We start from the raw sequence: 21,803 nt of genomic DNA, 5'->3' as shown, positions 1-21,803 counted from the left end.
CTTACCAACACCAGAACTGCACTTGGGAATGAAAAAAACCCTTTTCACATTCTCCACTATGATGTCCACTAACAACATCGGAACTACTCGTTACTGCACTTTTTTCCTTTGCTTCTTGACTGTGACTTCAGCCCCAAAGAGGAAGCAAGCTACCCATTCCTGTGTGTATTTCTGACAATCCTATAATTTAACAGATTTGAAGGAGTCATAAACTCTAGGAATTTTTTGATATGGAAACATGGCAACACAGTTTGTACAGCCATTACTCATTTGTTTTATGAGGAATCTCAGGCACAGTTTATCATATACTTTATTACTTGACCTTTTAAGCATCATCTGGGGAACTTGACATTCCAGACATTCCAAAATATTCCAAACTAAAAATATCACTGTGCCTTATTATTTAAAACTCACAAAGGATTTAAGTAGATTTCCTAAGGTATGTACTTTTTACTGAAATTCCTCATTTATAGTAAGCCTTAATGAGAAGTTTAAAAAAAGATTGAAGGAATTATCTGTGGAGTCTGTATTACGAGTAAATGGGTGCTCTGTTGTAATAGATGTTCTACACATACACTGTAAACACAGTCCCTATCCATATTTACTTACAAACTCAGAGTGAAGATAAGCAAATGGTACAGAAAAAATGTTATCAAACCTCCTGTTTTCTACAGCCACAGGATCAAGACTTTAAGTACTTGCTGTAAGCCATGTGACAAACCATTTTCTGGGCAGGAGCTAAACCCAGGCATCTGCAGAACAATTCAAGTGCCTGAATGGGGGTGTTTAGTGGAATTTTAAATCCTGGAAAGTATCTAAGACATACTGACAAGACAGGGCTGACAAGTAATGCCCAGAATTTAAGGATAACTACTTGTCTTTTGGAGCAGTCACTGAAGCTTTAGTGGAATACTTGAACCCACCAGAAACACTAGTTTACACACCTAAACTTAACTTTACACACTTAACCTGAACTTAAGTTTACACATCCGAATATAACCATATAGTACTTCCCTAGTCCAGGAATAAACCCTTATCAGTGATCACAACCATTACTTTTGGCAGCACTACATATTTAGAACAAAGTAATGCTCTTTGACATTTCTTGAAGAGGAAGCTACTTGTGGACAGGCTTTATTTCAGAGAGTATTTTCACATGTAGTACATTTCTGCATTAGGGTTGAGATTTTTTATATACGTTGAATGAGACCATTTGAGTCACGTAGTCCAACCTCTCTGTTCAAGGAGGGTTTCCTAGAGCATGCTACTCAGGATTGTGTGCATTACCTTTATAATCTAGTTCTTAAAATGCTTAAAGGAACATGGTGTTGGAGCTTTAAAAAATCCTAAAGGTAAAGAAAATAATGAGAAGTCCCACATGCTGCTAACTGAAACCAAAGTCAACTACAGAATGATAATTGTACCAAATGTTCTATGCACCATATTTCAGGATGTCTAAAAATATCCCTAAGCACTGAGTTTGGGATTTGTACTTCTAAGACCTGCTACATCTCTAGAAGTTCTAATTCATGCACAAAACTACAAAAACATGGTTTGAACAGTGTTTTGAAAAAGTGCTTTACAGAAATTATAGGAATGAAAACCTTTGTTGTTCTTGGGCCATCAGCTTCCTCTTAGAAGCAAGGAAAGCCTTGAATTTGAAGAACAGACCCTCTTATATGTAAGAATCAGGTCAAATTAGAATTATTTCTATTTATGAGTTTCTTTTGGTCTAGAGTGATTTCTTTTAGGATGACTTTGAGTCACCCCAGGAGTGTATACGTGCTTGCTTGTTTCAGCTACACTGTCTAGCTTGATGCTAAGTGATTAAATCCACCAAAATTATTCTGGGGTATTTGGTTGTGTAAAGGAATGAAAAAATATTAAACAAACACTTTTTAATTTCACATTTCAATGTCTAGTTGTTTTGAGAACCTCCAAGAAATGGCCTAAGCTCTGTCATTAACTTGCAAAGGAAACAGTGCTCTGTTTTCAGAGGCACTGGGAGCAAGAAAGAATCACTGTAACAGTATTGATTCTCTGGCTCCCAATATAATTTTAGGAGCTTTATTACTGAGTAAGCTCATTGATTCTTTCCAGTCGAATGAGGGTTGTGTTTTTTTGTTTTTTTTTTTGGTTTTTTTTTGGTTTTTTGGTTTTTTTGGTTTTTTTGGTTTTTTTGGGGGTTTTTTTTGGTTTTTTTTTTTTTTTTTTGGTGGTGTTTCTTTTTTTGTTTGTTTGTTTTGATTTTTTTTTTTTTTGTTTTTACTCAAAACATCTTCCCTGTTATATTTACCATGATTTGCATTTATCAGTCAATGGGTGTGAGAGTCTTCTTTCTGAGTTAATTAAGCTTTGACAATTTGCCTCTCTATTCTTAAACATCTTTCCATTTTTAGTCTGGTTTCTTTCACAGTCTTTCTGAAGAGCAACCATAGAGCCTAGACTGGTAACATTTTTCTCTTAATCTTCCATGTCCCACATGGAAAAAGCTGGAGAAAACCACTTCAGTCTGTTGCCTCCACATGATCCTCTGCTACCACGGCAGCACGGGAAGGCAGGGTAGTGAGCAGGGTGGAAATAACAATGTTCAACAAAAATGTCTCCATTACAGAATGACTTGTGGCTGGAGCACAACTTTTTTTGTCCTATCACTGGACCTGTCAGGTGGGTGCAAAACCACACTCAGGGAAGACTTTATGATGTCAATGGGTACTGCAAGAGCACTGGTACTTTACAGATTTGTTTACATGTCTACAAGTTTCCAGCTTCATGAGTGGAGTTTTTTCAGCTCTGTGTCTTCCTCTCATTGCCCTGATGTTGAGTAACACTGTTGCATTACATGAAATTCTTTCCTATTCCAGGACCTCCATGGGCTAATGTCAAAACAAACCACAGAGACTTGAATTTAAAAAAAGCATTTTTATGAAGTCCACATAATCAGCAGGGCATTGCTTTTATGACACTTTCTGGAATAAGGCCCCAATCCTCCAACTGCTTACACAGATGCTTGATTTCACACACGAGTAGTCCCATTGAGATCAATGGGACTACAACATGTGCAGAACTGTTTGCTGGACTGAGGTCTAAGTGAGAGTTGAAGCCTTTCACCTAGCACAGACAGTTCAAACCAATGTTTATAGTTTCATATGCCATGATCATTTGAGAAACATTAAAACTAAATAGTTTTTAATATTATCTGGCAAGTATTCTCTTTTATAAAATTTTCTGGATGATGCCTGTTAGATTAAAGAGAAAAACATTGAGTAGATATTATAAGATGTATGCTCCATATCAGATATGGTTAATTTTAGAAAATTGCTTTGTATTGTATGAAGTCAAAGAAGACCATTGGCTGTCAGGGTCTGTATCTGTGCTTTTTCACAGAGGAATTGCATCCAGTTGGACAAAAATTTTCCTTTGACTTTAACCAGTGAGGCCTCCTGATATTTCCTCCTTGCTCATTTATTTCAGATTTCTATTCTGTCAATTGCTTTGGAAAACTTGATGATAATTCTAAGTATAAACAAAAAGCATGTAATACAAATACTCCAACAAAGAAAATTCATACTTTGAATGGACTGTTGCATTTCCTATGTGGCAAGGAGATACCATCAATTATTATTATAAAACTAGAAGGACTTCAAAGCAGTAACTAGTTATTGACATGGATTTATTTCATGGAGATATAAAGACCATATTAACTGGCTTTCATTTTCTACATAAAAAAAACCAAAGCATTCTTATCTCCTCCTAAGACAACAAACTTGAATGTTATCTGAAACATATTTATATCTTTGATTCTGCTATCTGCCCATAAATAATCTGAAGACATACTTTAACTGGTAAAGCAAATCAATTAGTCTTATCAAGAAACAGTGGAACATATGAGAAGTATTTATAACTAATGTCTTTCTGAAATAATGACCATGCAATTGAACAAGAAACCTGTCCAAACATTTCCACTTCTGGCAGAATGAGGGTGATGACATGCATACTATTATTGTTGCATACCAATTTTATATGTATAGTTGATTATTACACACACAATATTTATTAGATATCAAAACTGGACTTATCAGAATGTGATGAATATTGTCCTTATTTGTGTGGTTCAGCCTGTTCACTGTATAGGTAATCTAAAAGATAGCATGTAATTTACAAAATATGTCAATGTTTGAAAGGTTTTTGCGAAGGATGTGATTATATAATATTACTATTTTCATAAATCAACATCAGTTTTTCTTTTTATTAAACTCTGTTCGGGGAGTTTCCCATGCATTTTAGTTTGTCTCTGAGTTGCATTATATTTAATTTTTCTTTTATTCAGTGGGTCTAAAGAAAACTTGCTGAATACCCTTACTTGGTCATCAAGTTAGTGAAAGAAATGTGAAAGAAGTTATGGTTACATGCATGATTGTTTCATTCAGTGTGTAATAAGGAGAAGACATATTTAGAAGGACTCTCCTGTCCTAAAGCAGATGCCCAGGCCCTAATATTAAGACATTAAAAGTCTAAAAGCATTCATTCTTTGAACACTTGTTGCTATCAATATGAATACAGCTGTATTTTGATTTTCAGACTAAACTATGCTCCTTAAATGTAATATTTTCAATAAATTGTTAGTATCTTCTCTCTTTCAGTTCATGCAGCATCTTCTGAATGTTTCCAACTTTCTAGATAACAAGGTCCTTTGGCAGTGTGCTGATTTCAAAGCCAGCTGCCAGGCACCAGTACACTACACAAAATCCAACCTAAATGAGTAAGTTATCAAGTCATGCATACAATCCAGTTTGCTTTCAGTTAGATTAGAAGCTCTAACAAATAAATAATGTGTATGTGTCATAATAAACTCTGGAGTTCATTGGCATTTTGCTTAACAATTACTGCCTTAAAAAAGTCAAATCACTAAATTTTACTGTTCACTTATCTGACTTTCAGGGTTTTTTCAGGAAAGAGACAGCTATTTCTTCAGCTTTATGGAAGAGGTAACAGTCCTTGTAATTTGTTCTGTTGGCTATAGAGCTGTCTTCTACCAGTAATGCCACTTAACACTCTTCACCCACCTAAGAAAGCATACATGTATTCAATTTATTTATAGTACAAGTTTACTGCAGACAATGAGTAAAATACTGCAGAATGAATTTTTAAAAAGTTCAATGAAGATCCAGCAGTTTCTTCTTCTTCAAAAGAAGATGATGTTGACAGGATTGAGTGTTTATGGATAAGAACAAAGAGGAAGGCCAATATAGCAGATATTCTGGTGGAAGTCTGTTTTAGATCATCCAGCCAAGATGAAGAGGCAGGTGAAATATTCTATAAACTGGGAGAAGTCTCATGATTGTCATCCCTTGTTCTCAAGGGAGACTTCACTTTAGCCAATGTTTGCTGGAAATGGAACACTGCAGAGGGGAAAAAAACCCAGGGTGATTGTAGAGTATGTGGAAGATAACTTCCTGACAGAGATGGTAAGGTGTCAGCTATGGAGTATGCCATGCTGAACCTGTTGTTTGTGAACAGAGAAGGACTTACAGGTTATGTGGTGGTCATTGGCTGTCATGGGCACAATGATCACAAAATGAATGAGTTTTCAAATGTCAGAGATGTAAGGAGGAAGATCAGCAGAGCTGTCATCTTGGACTTCCAGAGGGCAGACTTTGGCCTGTTTAGGGCAAAGGCTGCAGAGTCCCTTGGGAGGCAAGGAGTCCAGGAAGGTTGGATGTGCCTTAAAAAGGAAATCTTAAAGGAACAGGAGCAGGCTGTCCACATATGCTAAAATACGAATTGGTAGTCAAACAAAGAACTTTGGTTGGAAGTTAGGGGTAAAAAGAGAGTTTGTGACTTTTGGAAGAAAGGGGCAGGCAACTTCAGAGGATATAATGAGGTTATGCAGGGAGAAAATTAGAAGTATCAAAGCCCAAATAGAACTGACCTGCTGTAAAAGAAAATAAGAAATAATTCTATAAATTGTGTAGCAACTTATGTAGGGCCAAGTAGAATCCCTTTGGTGGATATGTGAGAAAACAGTGACAAAAGACAAGGAAATACCTGAAGAGCCTGATGCCTTCTTTGTCCCAGTCTTTAATAGTAAGACTAGTTCTTCTCTGAATAACCAGTCCTCTGAGCTGTAAGACAGGTGTGGGAAGCAGAATGAAGCCCCTGTAATCTAGAGAAAAATTATAAGAGATTTGTTACTCAGTGCATGCAAGTCTGCGGGGTCAGATGGGATTGACACAAGTCTTGAGGAGGTGGGGTAAGAGCTCACTAAGCTATTTTAAATCATTTATAAGTGGCATTGGCTCATCAGGGAGGTTCCAGTTGGCCGGAGATCAGCAGACATAAAGCTCAGCTACAAGAGGGTCAGGAAGAAGGATGCAAGGAACAACAGGCTTGTAAGCATGGTCTTGGTGCCAGGAGAAGTCATGGAGCAAATCATCTTGAGTGCGTGCCGTCATGCAGACAACCAGGACTGACCACAGACAGCACAGGTTTACAAAAGGCAGGTCCTGCTTGAATGACCTGGTCTTCTGTGAAATTGTGACATACTTCATGGATGAGGGAGAGGCTGTGGATATTACCTACCTGTTCATCAGCAAAGCCTTTGACACCATTTCCCACAGAATTCTGCTAGAAAAACTGGATGTTGATGGCTTGTACTCTTCAAGTACAAACTGAAGCTGGCTGTGTCCAGAGAATAGAGGTGAGTGGTGCTAAATCTGACTTGTGGCCAGTCATAAGTACTATTCTGCAGGACTCAGTGGTGGAGAACAGCCCTGTTGAATATCTTTATCCATGATATGGATGTGGGGATCAAGTGCACTCTCTGTCAGTCTGCAGAGAACACTAATTTACACAGCAGTGTTGATCTGCTGGAGGGTGGATAGGGTCTGCAGAGGGATCTGGACAGGCTGGATTAACATGCTGAGGCCAAGTCTGTGAGGTCAAACAAGGGCAAGTACCAGGTCCTGCACTTTGGTGACAACAACCCTACATGATGGTACAGGCTGGGGGCAGAGAGACTGGAAAGATGTCTTGGTGCTGGTTGACAGCAGCTGAACATGAGCCAGCTTTGTCTGGGTGGCCAAGAAGACCAATGGCATCCTGGTTTGTGTCCACAATGAGCAGGGCAGGGATTGTCCCCCTGTACTTGGCACAGGTGACTCCACATAAGTCCTGTGTCCAGTTCAGGGCCCCTCACTACAAAAAAGGCATTGAGGTGCTCAGCACATCCAGAGAAGGGCAAAGGAGCAAGGGAAGGGTCTGGAGCACAAGTCCTGTGAGGAACAGTTAAGGGAGCTGGGGATGTTTAGTCTGGAGGAAAAGAGTATTGGGGGGACCTTATTGCTCTGTACAATTGCCTGAAAGAGGTTCTAGGAGTGTGCGAGTTGGTGTCGTCTCCCATGTAAAAAGAAATAGGAAAAGAGTAAACAGCATCCAGTTGTGCCAGAGGAGGTCTAACTTGGATGTTAGGGAAAAGTTCTTCACCAAGAGGGTTGTCAAGCACTGGAACAGGTTGCTCAGGGAAGTGGTATAGTCACCTTCCCTGGAGGTGTTTTAAAGGAGTGTAACTGTGGCACTTAGGGACTTAGTGTGGGGACTTCAACCCTGCTTGGCTTGGCAGTGCTGGGTTAAGGGTTGGTTGGATTCAGTGATTTTAAAAGTCTTTTAACCTAAGCAATTATATGATTCTGTAATTGCACACCTTTTACAGACTGTCAGCTTAATAGCCAGGAGTATAACCATTATACTTTTTGGCATTGTTTTCAACTTCTGTTTAGGTTAGACATCTTAAGAAGATGTATTGTTTTTACATCAAAAGCAGGGTCTCACAATAGTGAGATTTGCCTAATGTAGAGCTTATTGAGTTCTGATGTCCAAGTTAGAAAAGAAGAAGCTTTCAGTGTAACTGTGGCTTGTAGGTTCATAGACTGTTACAGAAAGAATATAACTTATATGGATGCTACCACATCTAACATGTCTGGTAACAACTTTTTTACCATCTTACCAGTAGTTTTTCTCATCTTACTATGAGAAAACTCATAGTAAGTGATTTGAAAATTCTATGATTTTATGCATATATCAATGAGAATAACAGTGAATAGCCAGATGTAAGAATCTATAATGGTTAGAATTAACTCTTGCATATTTTGTGGTTTTCTTCACATCTCTTTTGATGTCTTGCAACATAAAACAAATATTCTAATAGCTACTTTTACAATATAAATGCATTTGCAAATAAACATTGTATTGTCAGAGTCACTCCATTCCCTGACTGCCTGAAGTGAAAATGAGCAGCCAAATAATTATCTGTTAATACCTTTCTTGCCAGATTAAATGGGAAAATAAAATACAGGAAGAATATCTAAAGACATAATAGCAGGCCATGGAAAGAGAACAAGGGAAAGCAACATATGGGGATGAAAGATCTTCAAGAAACTATTTTTGTTTTTTCTGCTGTTTCTGTTAAATTGCTTTTCATTGCTTAACAACTCGGCTTTCTCTGCAGGTGTGCTGCTGCATTTGCTCTTCTTTAATCTAAAATTTTGTGGCATCTATACCAGAAACTGGAGCAACAGTTTTAACACTAGAATTAGATTTGCTCAAATGATCCAAGTGAGCAATACTGACTATATCAGTACTGAAGTAATTGAAGGTTCTCAGAAGTCTCTTTAGCACTCTACCTTGTCTTTTAATACTCCTTAAATCTTAGATAGTTCATGTTTATACTACTTTTTAAATTTATGTTATGGCTGTTCAGAAATTTTAGAGCATCACTTATATGGATGCAGTGTGCTTTAGAAGTTGTGTTATTATTGCCATTGTGTGTTGCTCTTACAATTGTCATTAAAGTAACAGTATCTATGCCCTCCAAATAATTATCCTCAACCAATCAAGCCATTTAGAAGAGAAATATGACCTCTATTTTTGTCTCAAGTATTTAATAAAATGGTACTTGCAAGGAAAGGAACAGAAAATATTGTTTGTATTGTTATGGCTATGCTTTGGACTTACTTTCCTGGAAAATGAAGGAGTTTCTGTTGTATTCTGAAGTCAAAGGATGAAATTAATAGAGGAGAAGTATGTATCACATCCTGAGTCCCTTGATCTGCAACATACCAGTAAAATATCTGTAAACAGACAAGAACCTATTAAGAAGATAATTAACTATAAGACAACTGCTAAGGGGGACCATAATGCATGTCAGATGAGGTGCAGACCTCTTTTATCAGATTCCATTCTGTTCCACAAATCTGTTTCATTCCATCACAGAAGAAACAAAAAACCACAATAAAAACCAAACCCCTAAAACTCAGCAAAACCAACAGTTATCAAGGTCCAGTATGAAGCTTAGGTAATACTTTCAAGTGCAATCAAAGTAGAAAAATTAAATAATTAATTGTGTTTCCACTACTTAGATCAGTGACTGATGTGAGATACAGAAAAAAATAAATGCAGTGCCTGAAGGGACTTGGAGAAATTATATTATATTTTGTCGTGAGGCTATTGCAATGTGTGAAAAATTATGCCAATGTAGATGGATGTAGTGATCAAGTGAAGTAGACAAAGGCTTACAGTAACATCAGTTTATCACAGGTTTCTGCAGCATTTTCTGTAATAGAAACATGACTGTTTAAGGATGTGTATGTGTAGTAGAGATGTGGGTAAATATGTATATTCATTCTTTAATGTAGTGCCTGTGTTCACAGCTTCTACTACAGCTTTGTTTTTTCTCTGTTATGGCAGGTTATGGTTTGCTCCTTCATGAGGGTTTCTTCAGGCAGTTATATCTTCCCTGGTTTCCTGATCTATGTAACTGCAAAATTAATAAGAACTTCTGTGATTGTGACATGAAAAATAATAACCATATCTGAGTTTTGGGTTTTTTTCCCAGATTTTAACCTGTATTATGTGATTTGACAAATAGATTCAACAAGTATTGTTATTTAACTTCTAAGCCTGGAGCTTCTGCTTCTTTACAGATGGGTTTACAATCTTGTAAGAACAGAGCTAAGAATGCTGTTGGATAGATTATGACTATGCAGCAATATCAGTAATATCCTCAGTAATAAAGGAGGGAATAGTGTCACTTGATGTATCAGTACTTACAGAATAAAGTATTTGAAAATACTTAGTCTTACAGCAGTCTTTCCAATTCCAGACCAAGGCCCAGGAAAGATTCAGTCCTATGTTTTCATGACAGATTTTAATTTTTTGTATCATTTAATGACTGTCTCTTTATACAAAGTTCTGGTAGGACCCTGTGTGCCAAGACATGAGTGTCACTACTGATTATAGCAGACCTCATTGTCTTTCCTATTTCATGTCATCTGGGGATTAGGAAGTTATCAGCTCTTTATTTATGGGAATTGTTTTTGCCTCATGTTAAGATGTATATTGTTATGTGAATAAGCAGCATGTAAATGGATAGATAATAAACACTGCTGAGAATGTTTGCATAGGTATTGTCAAAAGGGTTTCATCCAAGTACTGTTAGTCAGTATTTTTTCCTTCCTTTTTATAGGCCTATGTCCTGTAGAACTTTTCCAATTTCTTCACAGATTTTTATAGTTTAGCATATTTTGCTCACATATTCAAATACAAAAAGATACTTGCATAAGAATGGGCCCTTGCTGATAATAAGCATGTTAAAAAAATCAATTTAATCCCTGGGACTGAAGAATTTGTTTACTTCTGAGGGCTCCTGATTTCTATATTCCACTGATGACTATATATATATATATATATATATATATATATATATATATCTGTACTTCTGATGACTATATTCCACCTAGTGCATGTTGGGGTAACATCTTGCTTATCCAGCACAGGAGTATTTGGCCAGGTTCCACTTGGTCCTTGTCACAGACACTCAGGTAAAAAGGATAAGGATCGCCATAGACACTTGATTTCTATGCTTCTCATGCTCTCGCAATGGACATATTCCTCCTTAATTACTCACAGTCCCTCTTGGCCAAAAGCAAAACGCTTTTTGAGACACTCCTTTGGTGGAGGGAAAAACTAGATTTTGATTCCTATGTATAGTTTTGGAGACTGTAGGAAACTGTAACTGTAGAAAACCCTATTTTAAAATCATAAGTATCTAATATAGTAGCATAATTTCTGAGATTATTCTCTTGATATTGAAATAGATATTCAAAATTGTTAATCTGTATATACTAGAAATATTTAAGTCAATGTAATAAATGTGCTTCCTCTTTAGTTAGCAGAATTAAAACATTACAAGAAGACATTAATTTAGGCTCATACAATTCCAAATGGAAGAACATTTTTGGGGTATGGACATAAAAGCAAATGGTGTTCATAGAGGAGCAAAAGGCATGCAAAGGCGATTAACTTCAGATAGGCACCTAATTGTTCAGATGCATTTGTGAGGTTTGCCAAAGTAATTGTATAACAAGTAAAAACCTTGTGAGATCACATGCTTTTACTAGGATTAGATCTACCTAGATAACATCTTTAAGCAGTCAGGGGAGCAGGTATGCATGATACATTTATCTTTGTATTTCAGAATTTCCAGAGCAACACTATTCTTGACTTCAGAGGGAGCATCCACTTCTGAATAGAAACATATTACCATCTTTTTAAAAATTGCCGTAACTGACTCTCATGTCCTTAGCAGGGATGTCATGTTTAGGAAAACAACGATTCCCTCAGGACTGGTTTCTCATTCAGTACTTCAAAAAATTGTGTATCTCAAGGGAGCTCCTAAAGGCACCATCAACTCTCTGCATTTCCTTTTAGTCTCATTTGTTTTGATATTATGAATCCTACAACTCCCTTACATATCATGTAAGGCTGCTGAAATATATGCTTTTGCTGCAACTGAGATGTGAAGGAAGAGATCCTTGTTTAGGGATTGCTACTGCCCCTTGTTTAGATGTCCCAGCCATTTTATTGCACACTTTACATCCAGATTTTTCTGTTTATCTGGCAGTTCATTATTTAAGGCCAGCTTGTCAAAATAGGTTAAATATTCTTTGGGAAACATGGTCATATCTTTGAGACCAAAAATATTTTTAATATAGAAAGATTGGCTTGATAAGAGAAACAAGATAAACTTGCATTCCCTAAAATACTTTTCTGCTTTTTCATGTATATTTCTAAGAGTATCAGTACACAGATGACAAACTTCATGGAAATAAAGTCCTGGAAAAGCCACAGAGAGACACCAGCAAAGCAGTGAAAATGATTGCTAATGATTTGTTCTAACTACTTGACCTTGTGACATCTCCCCCAGATATATGACCAAGATGGGACACTGCAGCACTTTATTGATGGTGGAGAACCCAGTAAGTCAAGCTGGATGAGGTACATCCGATGTGCCAGGCACTGTGGGGAGCAGAACTTAACAGTGGTTCAGTACAGGTAAAGTGATTTTTGATTCACCCAGTGACACAGAATGAAAATGTTTTATCAGACTGTGACCATCAGGAGAACTGCTGCCTTTGATTGCAAAGACAGTATCAGAGATTTGGAGGCTGTACTCACATGGGGCAGCACACATGGGGTGAAGCTCCAGGGAGCAAGGGCAGCCCTGTGTCACTTGTGACCACCCCACCACACTGAGCTCTCTGCGCTTTTTCAAACAGTCTTATCCAAGGCAAGCCAACACAAGCAGTCCTCCACCCTTAATAGAGATGCGTGTGATAGGGGAGGGAGAAAAGTGGCACCCAGAGGCATCCTGAGGGTCAGTCACAAGCTGTGTATACACCTCGAACTTTTTTGTTCAGTGCACCTGCTAGCCAAGATTGCCAGAGCTTGTACCTCTCATGCTGCTGGCTAGAGAAAGTCAATATGTGAAGAAAAATGTAAAGAAATTATGGCACATTTTACTTTGTACTTGCAAATAAGTCCAGAAAACCCAGACAACACATTACATAAATACATGATCTCAGCTATAAACAAACCTTTTGCCTTAGAATCAGAAGCGACTTCTTGGCCTTATTAAATGTGGTAGGAAGCACATCAAAGAATGCCCCAGGCTTGCCAGTTGCAGTGAGCAATGATTTTTGCTGGTTGCTTTAGAGAGCAGAGTTTCTTTTATTTGGGAAAAATCTTAAACTTATTTAAACTACCTTTAAAATGAAAAATAAAACATACAAAAGCAAGCTAAAATGAAATATATAAAGTTTGATTATCTCATAGGGATCCAATTTAACAATGGTAAAATTGTTCAATTGCGTTTTCAACTTTTTTATTCTCTGGCCAATTGACTAAAAAATGCTGCAGTTAAAAGGTAACAATCCTATTTATACATTATGAATCTTTTATTATATACTTAAGTATCTGCTATCTATAGCTAAAATACCATAACATTTTAAAGAAACACACTGGATAATGAATAAAGATTGTTGTGATGAAAGAGTATTTTTGTAGGTGTCTTGTGGACTGTTTCTCTATGTGGTGATGTGTGCGTGCATGTATATATATAAAAATAAGAAAAAATATATGCATACATATATATATATATGACAAAACTAAATTAAAAGTGAACATGAGAAAGTCATTACACATCTGTCAATATTAAGTGGATTTTACAACTCTCCTTTCATGATGGAGTTTTTACTTAGAGTTCCCTCTGTTGATCTGTTTTCGATTACTTCAGATCTTTATAAAATGAACTACAAAAACACAATTTAAAAAACTGGCATCCATCACCAGTGACTGCATCCAAGTGTAAGAAAATAGAAAAGTTGGACACTGAAAAAGCAGCCTAATTTTTATTGTACATGGACGTCCTCCTCACAGAAAGTCAGCTGGTTTAAATTCATTCTGTTATGATTTGTAATATCTAAATGGAATTTTCTTCAAAGTGCTCTTGATTGATTGACCCTTAGCTGAACGTTTTGTTTTTATTTTGAGGCTGACAATAATGTTTGTTGGCATGTGTTCTGCTTCAACTGCGTTGGGACGCCATGAAGCTATCTTTATGAGTCATCCAACCACAATACTAAATACATGTCAGCAAAGGAAATATTATCTGAAAAGGGAAAAATCCCTTTGATGTATTTCAGCATGCAGAGATTTCTGCGAGTTTTGGAAGCTCTGCACACTTGTAAGGGACGGTGTACACTTACACTTTTTTTCCTTGCCTACTCCAAGCCCCACAGACCACCCATTGCTCAAAAACAGTTCTGCTCTTTCAGCGGCAAAGTGTGTCATTTGGTTTTAGCACATTCATTTGCTGGGCTGCAGTGTTTATGTTAAGGGAAGCCAAACTGAGAGATGAAATGTTACAAGGGTGAAGTACAAAGTAGACTCAATTTTTCTCAAGTTAAGAGATGCTGGTAATTTATAGCATAGCTCCGATTTTCATTTTTATGTAACAGTGGAAAGAATTAACTAAATGCAAAGCTCTGGGAAGAAAGAGAGAGAGATAAAGAGGAGGAGAAGGAGGGAAGATGAAGGGAACACACAAAGGGGAGAGTTTTTTTCAGATATTCATAGAAGTCTCAGAAAACCGTTCTGCTTAGCTAGCAGTGCCCTCCTGAGACAGGGTGGCAGTAAGTGAGGAAAATAACAAGATAAATGAAATTTTTGCAGCTGCTAGTAAAATATTGAGAATCTGCACTTTTTTATTGATCTTTATGATCCTGTTGCCAAGAGCCACTTTGCGGTGACAAAATATGTTGACAAGTGCATATCTCACTGCCATGAAAAATGTGGTAGAAGATTCTCCTTATGTCTGCAGTGTTATACAAGGAACAAATTGCATTGCTACAGCCAATTCTTCATAGAAAGTCTAAATTTAAGGCCTACCAACCCTAAACACTTTTATCTTGAACTTCAGAATAATGTTTGTAGCAATTCTTCACTCAGAAAACTGGTTGAGGCCTAACTTTTTTTTGTTCTAAAGATATTTTTCTGCCTTACATAAGCAGTTATAAAAGATGGTCATTTCTTAGTACTTTGACTATATCACTTTGGTATGTAATCCTTCAGCAACAGTGGACTGTTCTTCTTGTATATATTGAATTTCTATCCATCTCAGAGGAGTGTGTTTTACTGTTCCACATGAAGCATGAGGGAAAAGCCACTGCAAACTGATAGAATTTGTCTTTTATCTTACACCTGATTCTAATCTAGCACAGTTTTTGCTGCCATGTTAATGTCTTAACTGCAGAAGTATCACTCTGAAGCTATTTACATCAGTGCAAGACCAGGATAAGGCTCTTGTTTTTATGCTAAAGACATTAGGATTTTTCCCTCCCCTCTGCTCCCACTTCAGTGGTCTAGAAATATGCAGTCTTCTCTCACAGGAACAATGAGATACACACTTATAGTAACAATGATTTATAAAAACTAAATCATTGGCACTGTTCTCAGGTTCCATGTAGCAGAATATTTTGGCGCTGCGTGATCCCAATTTTTAAAATTTCCTTTAAGTCAAAGTCTGTTTTTCTCAACAACCCAAGATGTCTCTTTTGATGGTATATTACTTCCATGAAAGGTCACTTTACACTGTCTCAAAGGTCTTGCTAAATGTATTTATTAATTCAATTTCTCTTCACAAAATAAATGTTATCTACCTTAAAATATGTTAATTTTATCTTAGATGGCAAATGCAAAGCTGTTTAAATGGCTGTACTTTCTGGTCTGTATACACCATTCAGATGGTTATACTGTATAAGCAAAAGTGCCATTCTAAAATCCCCCTGAAACAGACATTGCAGGAAAATACCTGTATTTTTATAGTATCTTGGTCCTTCTGAACCCTTAATTAATCTAATATTAATATATGCTAGGTACAACTTGTCTGTAATGTTGTTAGCTTGTGCTACAGGAGAAAAGTCCTCCTCTAATGACGGATTTGGTTTTAAAACAATCAGTAGGTTATTCATTTAGTTATCTGTAGAAATGCTTCCAAAACAATGAATTTCTATTGTAATACCATGTACTATAAGATGACAATGCTCTATTCCTAAATTATACCATGTTTTTTTTTCTTGATTAGGTCAAATATATTCTACCGGGCTTGTATAGATATCCCCAGGGGCACTGAGCTGTTAGTGTGGTACAATGACAGCTACACTTCTTTCTTTGGAATCCCTCTTCAGTGCATTGCACAAGATGAAAACTGTAAGTTTTTTCTTGCATTTCTATCTATGTAAGCCATAATTCCTCTTTCATGCCCAATCACATACATCATAGAGTATTTTGAGAGGGGGCTCTGTCCCTGAAACTTCAACACCTGTCTGGATGGAGCTTTGAGCAATCTGTTTCTCATGGCAGGGGAGATAGAACTAGATGGTCTTTAATGGCCCTTTCAACTAAAACAATTCTATGATTCTCTGATTCTATAGCATTTAATGAAAGTTGCAGTATATTTAAAGTGAGGTGCTACATTTACACTACGCAAAAATATGGCATGGTTAGAATCACTGTTCTGTTTAAGTGATTAATTAATCTATTGCAAACAAGTTTGTTTGGTTCTCTCCATTGTTACTAGACCTATCACAAAACACTATCTTGCCAAAAACAGCTATGCATTGTAAGCCCATAGGACCTCTGTTGGTGATTCTTTTTTCTATTACCTCGCGCATGTTGAGAAAAGCTGTGGCTGATTAAAGATATTAGATCCTTGTGGTTAAAAATAAAAACCTATTTTTAATAATACTAGCTGAATGTAAGGACCCCGAAATGACAATAAATCTCTATTCCATCCTGACTATCCCTATTTTCATCCATTCTTTTACCTGCTCTCAGCATTTTATTTCTAGTTTGCTAGGGATCCTCACAAAACTAAAAATAGTTACTTATAACACAGACACAATCTAGTGCTGGATACCTTTGTCTGTAATAGGAATGGGTGATCCAGGCACATCCCTCAGTTTTACTGCTTGTGTGTGAGACTTGATTAGAGCTTGCATCCATTTTGGCAACTATATGTATCTATATAGTGGAAGAAAACAATAATGGACCCGTTGACTTAGGTCTAAAGTAACTCTGTGACTTCCTACTCTTAGAAAATTATGTATAAAGTCTGTGTTTTTGGTCCTGTATTTGGACACCTAAACAGCATGAGCTGCTAGGAGGAACAAGTGTCTTGTAGCAAGTTAAATACTGAATCATGCAGCAATTAAACAGCAAGATAGCAGGGATTAAACTGTCAAAAAAAACCCATCCTTTCCCATCTTGAGTTTTCAAGTCTGTTGAGCTTGAGAAAAGTTTAAAAGAAATTTAGTTACTGGCAGAAATACTTGCTGATGAAAGCCATGCTCTGCAGTACAATATAGAAATAGTATTTTTTTCTTCCGGAAACTGAAGACTACAAAAATTTTATTTGAAAAGAAAATCATTATGGCTAATATCTATAAATATTGTGTCTTGGTATTTCTCTGTGAGACAAACCAGAATTTCATCTGTAGAGACATTGCCATGAGTAGATGAAATTAATCTCTGACCATGGAGTCAGCTGCAGACTGTTATAGGACTTCAGTCACACCTAAACTGCCAGAATGCACCTTCTGCTTATCTTCTACTCAGGAGTATTGTCAGGAGCACAAGTTCTGCCTATATTCCTTAGGTCTTTAGTAGCCTGGTCTCCTTGCTTCTGTGGACTTTTATGAGCACAATTTAAAGAAAAGAAAAGAAAAAGCTGATCTCCTTCTTCTCAGGATATTGAGGCAAAATGATAGTACACAAATTGCTTCTTGTACTGAAGAGACTTAGAACATATAGTCTGTGTCTGGAAAGTTGTGACAGAGAGCTCCATGGATGTAAACCTATTTAGAAATTATGTTCTCAGATAGTACAAAAAAGAATAGATTAGGAAGGACCTCAACTGACATAAATTAAATATCTTGTAATAATATAATACTGGAATAATTATGAGTGATCAGAGATATTAGAACATAACTCTAAAGCAACTGGCATGATTTAAAATATAACCAAATATTAAGTTGTGGTTGTTTTGGGGGTGGGTTTTTTTTGTTTGTTTGCTTTTGGGTTTTTTGTTTGGTTTTGGTTTTTTTGAACATTAAATAATCTTGGCTGATTCCAGCTTACAACTGAAATTTAATTTTCATGTTTGCTCTTAGAAATCTATCATCATGACTTACCGATACAGAGTCGTAGTTTCTAATAATCAGTTTAATACATTATGTACCTGTTTGTAGTGTGTGACAGTAACTAAATTTGTGTACAGAGACTTATATGTATACAACATAATTAATATAAAAATTTCCATTAAAATATTAGCTCATGGGTCTAAGTGTGCCAAAATTAGAAAGCATTAGGAGTTACTTAGTCCAGGTGGCCTAAATTATGTTTATTTTGTGGTGCAAGCTTTTGTCAGCTGACTATTTTTCCACAGGACCCTTGCCTTATTCACTTAAAGATCTACATGTTTCTCAAGGTGTGAGGCAGCTGTTCAATTTCTTCTACTTGCTTGAGCTCCTGCCTTTCATATCACAAAACATTCAAATTCAGCACGAAATCGCTTCTTTGTGAATAGCATATTACATTTGTCACTGAAATATCTGAGTGCCTCATAAGCCTTAGTTAATTGATAATCATAAGACTAGAAACAATTTTCATGTGACTTTAAAACATTTTTCTGCCTGTTTTGTAGGTGGAAACTGATGCATGAATATCTCTCTGCCTGTACTTTGCAGTGTTTCATGATGACCTACCTGTTATTAACCTCAGGCATAAGATACATGATGAAGGCCCTGGCTTCTTACTGCATTGGCAGTGTGACTATCTATGAGAGATAACAGTATAATATCCTTAGAGGCCACCCTTTTGTAGGATAAGGGAACTATTGCTGCAATAGCTACTTAAGCCCTGTTGTATCTCAAGGAACATCCCAGCAGGGATTTTTTTCTCCATGCTCTCAAAATTCATGCTTCTCTGTGATATAGCAGTCAGACATGCTGACTGCAACATGCAGAGTCAGGATATCACAAGTGGTGCAGCTTTTTCTTTCAGATGACAATTCCACAGTGTAATAAAAGTATATCACAGACAGGCTTCTCTGGGTCCTTTCAGTCTTAGACACTCCCTTGCATGAATTTTATTTCAGTGTCACAAAATCAGCACCATTCATTCAGATCACTGTCTCATTCAATCACTTCTTTTCTTTTTTTTTTTCCTTTTTTTCTTTTGTACATTGCTAAAATAAAATTGTTTCATTGTAGTGTCAAGAAAATGCATGTTGATTTTTTTTGGTGTCTCCCAAAATTCTATTAGTTTTAAAAGGCATAAAAAGAATCTTATTTACTTTTCTTGTTTTCTCCCAGTGAATGTCCCTTCGACTGTAATGGAGGCCATGTCCAGACAAGACACCCTACAGCCATTTAATAAAAGTAGCAAACTATCCCCTGCCACTCCACAGCGATCTGTAGTATTTCCACAGACTCCATGTAGCAGAAATTTTTCTCTCCTGGATAAGTCTGGGTCCATCGAGTCAGGATTTAACCAGATCAGTGTCAAAAACCAACGAGTTCTTGCAAGCCCAACTTCAACAAGCCAACTAAATTCTGAGTTCAGTGACTGGCATCTTTGGAAATGTGGGCAATGCTTTAAGACTTTCACCCAACGGATCCTCTTACAGATGCATGTGTGTACGCAGAACCCTGACAGGTAAAGCCCAGGCTCTCTTTATTTCTGTATCTACTGATAGCCAGATCCTGTGTTTTCTTCTTTTATCAAGCTGTTATAATTTTCAAAACCAAACCATTATTATGAGAAACCTGTATGACATAACTAATCTGCAGATACATGAAATAAGCTGATTAAAAACTATTGCTTGCCTTTACCATTTGTAAAAACATTCAGTCCCTAAATGTGCAGATAAAAGGAAATAGCTAAGGATATAATCTTGTTTTTAGAATGGTTTGGTACATCTGATGGAGGCAACAAAATAGAATAAAAATTTATGAATATCATAGATGGAAAAAATGAGGTCAAGATGATTAAAAGTCTCTCTCTCTTCCAAAGACAATCTAACTTGCTGCTCAGTGGCTGTCACAGTTATTTCAGGGTTCACCTATAGTGTGCAATGTGTATGAACTTAATTAAGTACTAAGAGGTAATGAATTGGAATTTTTTGCTTAGTACTATTTTCTTCATAGCATGCAAACCCATAAATCGTACAAAGCTGTCAAAAGGAAATACCTACTCCACCAGTGATGTGGAGGAAAACAGATGCCACTTATTCAATAAACTAATATCCACACAGAAGAAAAATGTTGACTAGATACCTCAGAGTCAAAGCTGGTTTGAAAGTTTGTCAATACAGAATTTTATGGCTGTGAACTGAGGATGAAATTTAGCTGAACAAGTGAATTAAAATTTCAGGTACTCTGACTGGTGGCACAGTAAATATAATGGAACCATTATTTATGAATCAAAGCTGGTTTATTTGACAGTTTTGATAGCTGGCAGGACAAAAGACAAAAGTCAAATTAATTAAATAAAAAAGGCTGCCCATATTTTGTCTCTTCTTCAGCTGTGCAGATTTGAGCAGAGCACCTGAATCCCTGAAAGGTTGTTCTAAAAGCAGCATTTAATTGTGAATTAGAGTTAAAAAAACACTAGCAAAAAAGTAGTGAAGACTGAGTCTGTGCATGTTTTTGTGTGCATGTCTATGTCTCCTTGTGTTCTTTGTGTACTATCTACGTGTACACGTATGCTTGTGTGATTCTATGGGTATGAGGAGAATAAGACAAGTAGATTCCAAGCTAATATTAATAAAAATTAAAGAACTGATAATATTGTGAATGTGAACAAGTCCTTTCAACACTTTTCTGGATTTTATGCTTGCCTCAGCAGAAGCAAATGCCTTGATAAGGAAGCTGTAGGACAAAAATGGTAATTTAGGTGTCATAATGTAGAATATTGGTCCTGAAAGGTCTGCTGTTCTACATACCATGGACTTTTGTGTTTCTGGTATTAAAGAACCCTAAGAATACTGTAAAACATAAAACAGTGCATCCTGGAAGAGTCTAGAGACTGGAAAAAGCATGTTAAGAGGCCCTCCACATACTTATTCAGTGATTCATCTAATCAGGTGTGGCACCTAGCTTTCATCCTTTGCTTGAACCAGTGTCTTTCTTTGTGAAGAAGGAAGTTGCAGATAATAGCTAATGCAAAAAGGGTGCCTCTTAATATTTTTCACTCTAAGCAAGAGCTAAATATTTATTTTGTCAGAGAAAGGAAATGAGGACAGGTCTTTTACCATTAGATCTTTCATTGTGGAGGTGAGAGATTATTTTTTTTAAATTAATTTTATTTCTTTTAAATTTATTTCCTCCTAAGCAGCTTGAGTCAAATATTGTCTGAAACACAGACTGGATTTCTGGTCTTCACTCTTAAAAATGAACATTCTTATTAGTAGGGTGCTGATTCATGGTGTCTTACCTCTCAGAGGCTCCTCTGCCTACCCAGCCAGCAGTTTCCTCAGGAAAGTCTCGAGCTCAGAATACCCTAGGACATAGTAGGAAATCATCTTGCTATGCTTAAGGTTATTGCAATTCATTCCATGCTTAAAATTACCATAAATAACTTCCTTAGTATCTGGGTTATCATATCCTTGCTTTGAAACCGTTATAGTTTGAGCTTACATCATAGGAAACCTTTTGTTGTTTAGTGGGTACCAGTTATTTAGTGATACAGTGTCTAGAAAAAGTGACCTTTGGTGAAATGTTAAGCATGTCACGGACTAAGTAGATTCCAACCTAATATTAATAAAAATTAAAGAATTGATAATATTGTGAATGTGAACAAGCCCTTTCAATATTTTTCTGGATTTTATGTTTTGATTTTTATCCTTA

General features: G+C 36.6%; 1 protein-coding gene across 1 annotated transcript in view; it reads left to right on the top strand.

Moving 5' to 3' along the window:
- PRDM6 (PR/SET domain 6) overlaps positions 1–21,803 on the top strand; it is a 74,536-nt gene that overhangs the window by 37,385 nt on the left and 15,348 nt on the right. Inside the window, exons 4-6 of the mRNA XM_021546214.2 lie at positions 12,263–12,390; positions 15,980–16,104; positions 19,269–19,611. Of these exons, the coding sequence (XP_021401889.1) occupies positions 12,263–12,390; positions 15,980–16,104; positions 19,269–19,611 (596 nt within the window). The remainder of the gene's footprint in view (positions 1–12,262; positions 12,391–15,979; positions 16,105–19,268; positions 19,612–21,803) is intronic.

Source organism: Lonchura striata, chromosome Z (assembly GCF_046129695.1).
Source record: "Lonchura striata isolate bLonStr1 chromosome Z, bLonStr1.mat, whole genome shotgun sequence".
In the NCBI taxonomy this organism is placed as follows: Eukaryota; Metazoa; Chordata; class Aves; order Passeriformes; family Estrildidae; genus Lonchura; species Lonchura striata.
This window is presented reverse-complemented; position numbering and strand designations above follow the sequence as displayed.